The sequence below is a fragment of the Thunnus thynnus genome, chromosome 18 (genome assembly GCF_963924715.1).
Source record: "Thunnus thynnus chromosome 18, fThuThy2.1, whole genome shotgun sequence".
NCBI classification, from domain to species: domain Eukaryota; kingdom Metazoa; phylum Chordata; class Actinopteri; order Scombriformes; family Scombridae; genus Thunnus; species Thunnus thynnus.
Window position 1 is genome coordinate 17,462,656 of NC_089534.1, and position 11,564 is coordinate 17,474,219.

Consider the following 11,564-nt stretch of genomic DNA (forward strand, 5'->3'; position numbering starts at 1 on the left):
TCACTGTGAAATGGGAGGCAGGCAGAAATGATTAGAGGGAGCTATGCAGTGGAAGAGTTAAAGGATTAATGTGAAGAAGTTTAGCATGAATAAATAATTTCTCCATTAATTTGGAGATATTTGTTTTTCTTCCTCCTGAACAAAGCATCTTAAAATATTAAATGATGGATGAAGTGAAAGACTCATCCACTGAAAGAATCAATTATACTGTTATAAAGTAAGAGAAAAGAAACTGAAATCAATTGTCTATGCACTAGCAAATAAAAGCAGCAGGGAATATCAATATTCTCTTTTTTGACAGGAAGCAACTGGACTGATGGGAAACTTGGTGCCTCTTCCAGGACTATATTGTCAAAGCGTAGGAAAGTTGTGGACTTCGAAGTTGCTTTTTTTCTGAGGAGTAATGAGACGCTTGTTGCAATTCTCTGCTGGCTTCCTTTTCTTTCTGTATTTGCCAATTTTTTGTTTAAATAACTGAGTGCAAACCATGTTTCGTAAAAACATATCTACACACAAATATATAAATATATAAAAGCTATTGTCTCTTACATTTGCCTTTTGTCCCTCAACAATCTAATAACTTTACAAAGACCATGAATGTCAACATTTGTTGAGATACTTCACAGCACAAATGAACCATTTGTGAACCACAAATGTGAACCTCACCCTGGCAGTAGAGAAAAAGTCACCAAAGTCATCAGGATTCATCCTCTGGGGACCATGACTGTTTGTACAAAATGTCATGTCAGTCCATCTGAAAGTTGTTCAGATATTTCAGTCTGAAACAAAAGCGGTGGACTGACCGACCATTGACATTGCCATCTCTTGACAACGCTAATGTAGCTAAGAAAAAAACACAAAACCTTGTACCAGGAAAATAAAAATTGAAAAGCAACCAAGTGCATCCTTTATCCATTACAGAGAGACATCTGTATATACAGACTCAGAGTATATGGAAGTAAAGTGCTGTCCAAATAGAAAAATAGAATAGAAAATCAGGGTATAAACTAATGGCTCCTGCTTCTCTTACACAAACAGGTATAATAATAGCACTTCCTCTCCCACCGGTGGCAGTGGGTGAGAGCAGAATTGGTATAAGAAACACAGTTATGCAAATGAGCATGCTGCGTCATCTCCGGGTGACTTTTTGAGCCACTTGCAGCTATTTGTCTTTTTCAAAGCTTTTAGTAGCTTTCAGCTATAGAGATAGAAATGCGTTGGAGTGTATATGTATTGTGTGTGTGTGCGTTTGTGTATGTTTGTGTGCGTCACTGTGACTTCAGGGCTGAAGTCTGTTTATTACTGTGTTAAAGTCAGGAGGCTGAGTCATCACTGCATGCTGTGTCTGCTCTCTTTCTGTCTATCTGTCTTCCTCCCTCTGTCTTTCTCTCCATCTCCCTCTCCCTTCATCCCTGCTGCTGTTGTCTGGGCTAACACACTTTTTATGTCTGTCTATAATTTACCACCTCATCCCTCTCTGCTTTTCACAGCGGGGAAGAAAGCCTGCAAAAGGTAAATGATTAAAGAGGAAGCCTGTGAGTGTATTTATGTGGATGACAGCTGAGAGATTAGATTTCCTTTAGATTGGTTATTACTAAAACAAACCCTTAAGCTCTCTCTCTCTCTCTCTCTTCTCTCTCTCTCTCTCTCTCTCTCTCTCTCTCTCTCTCTCTCTCTCTCTCTCTCTCTCTCTCTCTCTCTCTCTCTCTCTCACACACACACACACACACACACACACACACACACACACACACACACACACAGTTTATTAAGGGAGACAGAATTTGTCAGCAACAGTTTGTCTTGTCATCTGTCTTCACTATAGCTTCTGGGATGAGTTTTGGAAATAACTTTTCTAAGTGATTTCTCACTTCATTTTGCTCAGAGAATGCCTCAAAGTTAAAACTTTCAGCATTTTCAAACAGCAGCCAAGATGACAGAGCAGCTGGTGTTGTGTTTGAGAAGCTGTCACCTTGTAGATGCTGATATACAGTAAAAATGTCATCAAAATATTCTTTACTGACGTGATGAAGTCTGATGGTATTGACACTGTCAGCCAGACAGGTATGGAGTTAATAATTGTGTTTCATTCAGGATTGGGACACAATATAATGCCAGGCAACAAACCCAACCAACGTTTCTCAGTAATAGAGTAGAGTAGAGTAGAGAGTGTCTCTAACTGGTACAAGTGGTGTTTACCCTAATCATACAGATGGATTACAATATATTTATTATTTCCAACTTTAAATACAATGAAAATCCCTCACCATCAGCTCAATCTTGCACAACAGTGTATGAAATTTATGAAGCTCTCACCCACCTAGAAAACTCCAACACCAATGTCAGGATGCTGTCCATTCACTTCAGCTCGGCATTCAACTCCAACAGTCTGAACGAACTGGTCAACAAACTGCAGACACTAGGTTTAGAAACACTTTCTGTCTGTGGATCAAGGACTTTCTGACCAACAGACCCCTAGCATATCAGGCTGGGCAATCACACCTCATCCACCATCATCCTCAACACCGGGGACCCCCAAGGCTGCATCCTCAGTCCACTCCTCTAGTCCCTCTTCACCTACGACTGTGCTCCCACCCACAGCTCCGACATGTCAATCAAATTTGCAGATGACATGAATATAGTGGGTCTGATATCCAATAATAATGAAGCAGCCTAGGACAACAACCTGACCCTCAACATAAAAATACTAAGGAAATCATCATTGACTTCAGAAAAAACAAGAAAAACACACCACACTGGACTGTGGGGAGGAGGTTGAGCGGGTTGCTAGTTTCAAGTTCCTGGGAGTCAAAATATCTGAGGACCTGACCTGGAGCCTGAACACCTCCCACCTGGTCAAGAAGGCCCTGCAGCACCTCTTTTTTCTGAGGACACTGAAGACCCTGACGTCCTCAGAAAAAAGACTCTCCCAAATACTGCTAATCAGCTTCTACTGCTGCACGATTAAGAGCATCCTGATATACTGCTGTACAGTCTGGTACAGACAGGAAAGAACTGCAGTGGATAGTCAAAACTGCTTAGTGGATCGTCAGCTCCCCACTATCAAACCTGAGAGACATCCACTTGAGCCGTCTTTGCAAACAGGCCTCTAACATCATGAGAGACCCCTCACACCCCAGGCACCCCCTGTTCACCACCCTTCCCTCAGGCAGGCTCAGAACCATACACACATGAACCAAAAGGCTGAGAAACAGCTTTTTCCCCAGAGCCATGGACAAGCTGCTGAACAACATGATATACTTGTGTCATGTGAAATACAGTTGTGGTATTTACAGTACATTGATCATAGTTTTTTGTTCACCATTCAGGGATTATCATTTAAAATATCTGTCCTTGTGTACATTTAATTAATGATCTAATTAGGGGTTAAGTTGTTCTATTTTATAAATATTTGTCTATAAATGCAGGTGTGTTAAAATTTTCACCTTTACTGAACCTACTGAGGACAATCCTTACCTCATCATTCATGCTCACAATCTAAACAGATGTAGATGAATGAAAGAAGAATTGACTCTTGGGAAGGTGACAGCGTGGCAGCATTTGCACAAATATCTGTTTGCTGTAAACGTAGACCTGACGGTTACAAAGCATTTCGCTGGTTTGACTCAGATTCACAGCAGCTCATAAAGAGATGAAAGTGAGGTGCAGCTAACAGTTTCTGTTTATTTCCGTAGGAACATCAAGCTTACTCTACCTCTGGTGACAGCAGAAACAGCCCAACATCTAAAAGCTACAGCTAACATGCCAGACCTCACAGCAAGGTAGAAGAAATACCAATACTGTAAGATACTGTAGGTGATAATTACAGACAATTTCAAAAACTGACTTACATCTAGTTTTCACACCATTAATTGTATGATCACGTTTGGCCTGTAGCTCAGTGAATACAAAAATACCAATTATTCTTAATAGGGATGTGCAGAGGGCCCAGTATTTGTATCTGTATCTGTATTTCTTGAGGCAGCAAAATTATTTGTATTTGCATTTGAATAAAAGTGGGAAGAGGCTTACAAATCCTGTTTTTGTTTTTATTTCGATTTTAATTCTAAAAAATTAAAGTGTTACAATAAATGTTCATGAATAAACTACCGTATGAAGGAGGTCCCCACACGGGTCTCAAACTGGAGTGTAAAACTTTACTCATCACCTCATTGCAGATAGACCTCTACCTATTTATACACCCATAACACAGAGACAGCACACCGTTGTATTCGGGCACACCCCTGTAATTCTTAACAAAAACCAGCTGATAGAATCCAGAAATTCTGAAATGAATGAGCACTTTTATTGAAATATATACACTATAACAAGTTTCCCCGGAAATGAGCTTTTAAAGCTAATGTCCCCCAGCCTGTGCAGGCCATTGGCTATGAAGCCATTTTTTTTTTTATCTTGCTGACTGATAACTGAACTTCTTTATGGATGTTCTCTTTCATAATCCATCCATCCATTGCTATTCATCAAGGTCACTGGAGGCGTTCTTGTCATCTTCCTTGCAGAGCAATAGTCCTGCTTTTCCAGCCCATTATTTCATCTGCTATGCATGAGTATGTGCCGAGAGGAGAACGCAGGGAGCCGGAGAGAGAGCAGGAAAGAGAGAGAGGGGAAGAGAAGTTAAAAGAAGGCAGAAAAACTGAGAGAAATATGGGTTAGAAGTGGGAGACGAGTCTGAAGTTTAAAATTGAGACAGACAGAGGGGGATGAAAAAGCAAAAGGATGGATGAGAGCGTGAAGAACAGGACAAGTTAACATGACAGAGCAAAAGAGCAACAGTGATCTTTGAGATGAGAGCCTTAATGGAGGAAAAGCGAGAAGAAGTGTAGAAAGAAAGAATGAAGGAGAGAGAGAGAGAGAGAGAGAGAGAACTAAACGACAGCAGCACATGACACAGAAATTTCATCAGGGCCCCTCCAGGGCATCTTATATGACAAATTTTGAGTTAAGAGGCTGGGAAAGTGAGCATATGGTGGTTTGTAATATTGATGGTGCACAAATGCCCATCTCTCAGTGTGGCATAATAGCCCTGCAGTGATATTCACGGCATTTAAAACTCAGCACTGTTGCTTCTTGGTCTCTCGTTGGTTTAAGTCATTAAAGATTCAAAGACAAAAGCGAACGAGCATTTTTTTTTCATCCTAAGGAGACAAAAAGAGGAAATACAATAGAGAGGAAGAAAACAGGAGGCTGGGAAAGAGAGGAAGGCAGGAATAGAGAAAGGTGCATTTGGTGTGTGTGTTTTTGAGTATGTGTGTATGTTATGGTGGTGGGAGGGTTGAGGAAAAAGGGCAGTGGAAGGGAACAAAAGGGAGATGGATAGATGGAGAGATCGAATGACAAAATAAAGGCAAGAGCAAAGAGCAGGGCTGTGTCAAAGGGGGAAAAAAATAAAAGGCATAAAGAGACAGAGAAAAAGAGGGAAGTGGGAGTTTTGTTAAGCAGGTTCTTTAACACACCCTTCACAGGTCAAGGTTCAAGCCCTGGATCATGTGGGCATGTATGTGGGTGGGTGTGTGTCTGAATGGTCCTTTGTTATAGCTGACTCTATAGATTTGCACTGATGCACAGACAGCAAGAGGGGAGTGTGTGTGTGTTTGTAGTTTGTGTCAAATCTGCACCTGTTTAAACTGTATGCATCTATCAAAAAGAAAAAAAAAATGCAGCTTTGTCTCATCAGAAACCCTGGCGACAAACTCTCTTTTTCAACTTCAAAGCATTTCAGAGGCACTCATTGAACATGCACTGATTCTGCACTCTGCTCTTCCTTCATCACCCTCCTGGGATTACTGAGCTTTAACCCAGTGACTCACAGAGATGGATGGAAAGCTCTTTACTGAGCCGCTCTGTCTCCCACAGCAATGATTTAGCATCAGATAACCTAACAAGAATCTTAATCGCAACAATTAAGCACTCAGAAGTTGATAGGATATTAAAGTGAAACATACCTTTTTTTGCGAGAGTAGAGGTGGGCAGCACGGTAGTGAGGGGTCCTCTTTGTCTCCATCTCTCTTCTCAGCTGGGCTGTCCTTCTTCAGCATGCGAACATAGGAGATTCTCCTTTTAATGCTCCTTCCCTGTGCCCCTGGCTCTGCAGAGACCCGTTTGCTTCTGCTTTGTTGGCCACAGTTGTGACAAGAGCGGATGGGATGTCCCACAGCCAGGGGTGCAGGTGTGCCCCGCCAACCTGCCTCCAGGTAAACATGAATGCTCACACACACAGCAGTGAGCAGAATGCCCAAACGCAACAGCAGTCCCTGGGTGAGTCGCTCTCTGCACATGTCCATCCACAGCTGCCTGCAGTTCATTATTATGTCCTTTCTGTTCCTTTGGTTTCTTCAGTCCATCTCCTCAAATGGACAGTTTAGCCTGCTCATTGCTTTTTTCTATCCCATTCTTCCTGTCCTTCCAAGAATTTTCCTCTCTTCTCTTCTCTTCTCTTGTCTTCTCTTCTCTTCTCTGCTCTTTTCTTCTCTTCTCGTCCAGCGTCCCCTTTGCTGCAGGTCCAAAGTCCACCATTAGCTTAAGAGAGGTAAGTTAATGTAACAGGGACATGTCAAGAACACCTCTGCTCATGAACCAACACACACATGTGTGCGTGCATCTTGCTCTGAATGACTGTGTGCATGTCAGTGTGTGTATATATGTGTGTGTGTGTGTGTGCTCTGCAAACAGATTCACAAGTACAATGTGTGCCGCTCTCTTTGAAAAGTTTGGGAACTGCCTCCTCACACTCTCAAGTCTCCCTTTCCCCAAACACACACGCCCCTTTAATTTGCTTTCTATTTCTTTCTATCTGGCTCACATCACACACACACACACCCCCATGTTGCTCTGCTCCCTCCCTTGGGTTGCCTCTCCCGCCCCGCTGAATCTCGGGTTACTGTGTAACTCTAGACTTGGGCAGGGCATGTTGCTCCACCACGGGCCCATGCAGGTCTCTCTCAGCATCTGTTGAGTTGGCTCTCTCACAAAGCACGACTGCACAGCCTGGATTTGCAGAATGGATCAACTTGCATTCATGCTTAAATCAAGCAATTTGTTTTGCTGCAAAATGTATGAAAATGATATTTTTAAGAGTGTAAAGGTGTCCACAAATTAAAGGGCACGTGAGATATTTTCTTTGAGGACACACAGGACAACTTTTGATAAAAATGTGATGATTTGTCACACAGATGTTTTATTGCAAGGATTGTTTAGATAGATTATATCATGGTTTCATTGATTTTGGAAGCAGATCTCACCTACAATACCTAAGAAATCAAATCATTACTCTCAGCTTAGGTCTAGTACGGACTCCTTCCTTTAATTTATTTCAGTCAGGTCTTAAAATCTCTGGCAACTTGCTGAAACTAACTTCTGTTCCTTAATTTCCCTGGCAATTAATTTGTAAGCCAATTCTGGCCACATTCTCCTCTAAAGTCACTTCATTAACTTTGTCATTGATTTTCCTCCAAAGACCGCTAAATCTGCTGTTATTTATAAACAAATAAATAATCAGAGCCCCCTCCTAGTGCTCCTATTTATTAAATATGTTATTGATATTTTAGACCAAAGGAGAGAACACACATCATTTATCAGGACTGCCAAAGCGTATTATTTTTGGATAGAGAAAAGCACAGCTCGTGGGATGGAAATTAGGATTTTCCTGGCTTCACAGAGCATCCTGACAGAGCTAGAACAAAGAAAGTGGAGGATAACGATAAAGCTGCTTTCTCTATGCTGTTCAGAACCTATGACAAACTTGTATATGGGTTTATATGTAGCTCTTTACTGCCCCCTTCAGATTGTAAATAAGCATCCTTCAAATTCCCACTGTGAGCTGTTCATGGTTCTGACTTTCATGCAAAATTGCAACTCACCTCTTTCTGATGCTCACGTAGTATTTTCAGATTAATTTCACAATTAATTTGTTTCCGATGTAGAACAAGAATTTGTGAGGGTAACATTTTGGTGGAGGGAGATATGGAAGGTTTTACATATTAGCTGTGCTTTGTTTTCATGCATACAAGAAGTATGTGTCAGGTCTAGAATACACAATGTTGTATAGGCACTAAAATGAACAATATGGTGGTAAATGCAGCCATAATGAGGTTAAAGAACTGAATAAGCCTGGTGTGTTTGACTATAATGGATTTATTGTGGCAACATGTTCAGTAGTTAATTGCTCTATTAATCAATCCATCAGTCAATCAAGCTAATTCTCAGTCACAGTCTGGTTGAAAGGTTGGTTTGTGATTTATACATTACCATTGTTGGTAAATCTTATCACAATGGGAATTATAAACAGTTATGAGATAAAGCTTGGGACAAAACAAAACCTGGCGAGTCGAGACATTTTTTAGATTTCTTTATTATTTTATTTACCTGCTTGACATGTGCCAGATTTGCAGAATTTTCCGTTTTTAAGTAACAAGCTTCAGAAAACTTAGTAATTTTTTAAGAGCATTTGATCCTGCATGTACTTTACTTTTCTGGGATTAAAAACTGAACTACTTTAGTTTAAACAATTACAAAGAATCAATCTAATCTACATCAGTAACGTCTGGGAAGAAATATGCCAACAACAATCTCTACTGCCACCCAGTGGTGAGTTATGAACACTTATCACCTCCATATTGATTGGATTACAATTTAGTATGAGTCTGGTAGTATTGGTAAAGGAAGCAATGGAAAAATGAGGAAAGAATGAACCCAGTACCACTGACAGTAGATAGAGAAATGATCATATATAGCAGACAAACAACACATGTGGAAATATTTCAAACCTCAAGCTGTTTGTGTAATTGTGCTATAGGGAGTATACATGATCGTGTTTGGCAGCACACAAGAGCAATTCAACTTTCCCTTTGAAAAACTGACACATCATACATGAAACAGTTCAAAAACAGGCTCTCTGTTGTGGCTTTTTTCAGATGGAAGTTTTTTTTTCTCCCTCTGTAGACGGCGTTTCACATATTGCAATGATTTGGCCGAAATCTGTAGCCACATGGAATGCGTTCGTGTGAGCCTCTCTCCTCTCCTCTGCTCTCCTCTCCTCTCCTGCATGCCAAAATAGGGTCCAGAGAGCAGAGGTCATGTAAACTTGATCCATTGGCTTCTTCTTATTTAGCAATGCACAGATGTCAGCATAGGTCAAACAGAGGCCACGCAGAGGCCTACCATTGACTCCACAGATTGACTGAATACCATTTATGCTTGGAAGTGTGATAGCGATGATGGAAAACATTGATCATATTGGCAGAAACATCTTAACCATGATATAATATGGCTCAAATTAGTCATCCAACCAATTATACAACTCAAACTTAACACAGATTGTGTCAGAAATTTGGATTTTTGAGTAGTATTTATAGCCAGTAGATAGATCTGTTGTCGTTCATACTCAGTAGGAAAAAAAAAAGTGTTATAGCCTGAGCTTCCTGGGAATAAAGAGGGAAAAATGGTGTCAGACTAGGGTGACAAGAATGAACACCTCAGCTACAAGAAGAAAAGTGTAAACCCAGCAGTGGCTTGCACAAAAGGTGTGCACATGAGTGATTATGTAGACTATAAAAAGATGTGAGGTTGAGTTCACAGATTACACAGTCTCTTTTTAGGTTTAGAAACCCCAAGATAAAGTGTGCAGGGTACTTGCAGGTACTGTAAACAAACATCAGCTCCTCTGATAAAGTAGGTTTCAAAACACACAACGAAAAACTAGACTAAACTGGACTGAAATGGGTTAGTCTGCGCAGTAGAATAAAGGCTTTTTTTCCTGGCGGGAGATACACTGAGACTTGGACAAACCTATCGGTGGGAAATAGCCAGTTGTGACAGGAGCAGGTGAAGGTTAGCGTGTGTTTGCTTTCGGCTGGGGCCCAAAATACTACACACGCACACACACGCACACACAAAGTTCACAAGGTCTGAACAAAAGAGATATGCACACATATGCATCTAACTCAAACCCAGAATAAACCCAAAACCCAAGAATCTACGAACTTCAGACTGAATTAGAGTTTGGGTTTGGAGGCTGTAAAACGAATCTCCTCAGGCGTCTTTCCTCTCCACACCCTCAACAAACCACAGAGCAGAACAGGACATGTCCAAAAACAAGCGTTCGCCTCTCAACAAGGATAAGCAGCTTTGTCATCCATGATGACCACTTGACACATAGTTTTATCAGCTTTCTCACAGTAAGCAGTCAACAGAAAAACACAGCCCTTCGACAAATGAATCAAACTCCAGGGGTCATCAAGCAGCTGTCGACTAAACGCACTGGATTTAGTTCTCTGGTAGCCTATATATTATATATACACAGTAGTGTATGGTGTGGAAGAAAGAAGCTTGAGCAGATTTATTTTAGAGCTTCAGAACCAAACCCTAATTCAATCTTGAGTTACTGAATCAATGACTTACTTGTGACTTTGTGTATTTGAGGTTTTCAGATTACAGTAGTAGCACAATTGCAGATTGTAGCCTCTAACACCCCAGCCTTGCATACATGTGTAAGACATCAGCTCCACTTGCACTGTTTGATTAATGGCAACATCTGTTTGCGCCATAAATCAATATTGTTGTATGTTTTAAAACAACCTGATACGTTTCTTGTGTTTATTTATGGTATTCAAGCCAGAGTCTCATTAGAAAATATGTAAATTATTGGCTGATGTTCAAATGTTGAAGCTGACCTGCTGTTCACTTTGAGGTTACATTTATAAATTGCCACTGTCAGTCTGCATGAATGACCTAGTTCAATTATGCCTCTGCTGTTTGATTATTTCCCATCTGACGAAATGGAGCAGATGGTGAGTCAGTGCGATGGCAAAAGCAAACACTGTCACAGTCTGTAGTGGTAGTCCTTCTGAATCCAGCCAAGACAAGTCAATACAGCCTACTCCACGTATCAATCATTAATCACAGAATCCAATAGGAACACTTGTAGAAACAAGGGCACTGGGAGGTTGGCTTGAAGTTCAAGAGGGTTTCTGTGTCATGAATTCTCCTGTAGCTTTTGGGAAGTCTTGCATAATCTCTGGCGGTACATAGAAGAGTGAGAAGGCAGGGATCCCATACCAACAATGTGGTGAAGACCATAGTACTTAATTGCATCTGTGGCTCATTAAAACTAACCACAAAGGAAATACTTGGATTCAAATGCACACACTCATGTGGCATCAAGGGTCAAAAAAAGGTTGATTCACCCTGGCTTGAAGACTAACGTGTACTGTTACACACATGCGCATACACAAACAGGCACAACTCAGGCCATAATTTCATGTTTATATCAGTCAGGTTTCTGTGTTTTAGGCAGAGCTGAGATGATTAGTTGATTAATTGACCAGCTGATCAACAGAACATTAATTGCCGTCAACTAATAATCATTTAAGTCACACCAAACATTTTATGGTTTCACCTTCTCAAGTGTGAAGATTTGCTGCTTTTCCTTGTCTCTAATTGCAGTAAACTGAAATATTTTTGGACAAAATAAGCAATTTGAAGATGTCACTTTGACCATTTCTCACTATTTTCTGGTGTAAATGATTAATTGAGAAAATAATTAGCAA

At 40.7% G+C, this 11,564-nt stretch overlaps 1 protein-coding gene across 1 annotated transcript in view; it reads right to left on the reverse strand.

Annotated features, from left to right (window-relative positions):
- The window catches only part of mettl24 (methyltransferase like 24), a 35,860-nt gene extending 29,095 nt beyond the window's left edge, over positions 1–6,765 (reverse strand). The window contains exon 1 of the mRNA XM_067571937.1: positions 5,964–6,765. Coding sequence (XP_067428038.1) covers positions 5,964–6,323 — 360 coding nt within the window. The 5' untranslated portion in view covers positions 6,324–6,765. The remainder of the gene's footprint in view (positions 1–5,963) is intronic.
- Positions 6,766–11,564: the final 4,799 nt, after the last annotated feature.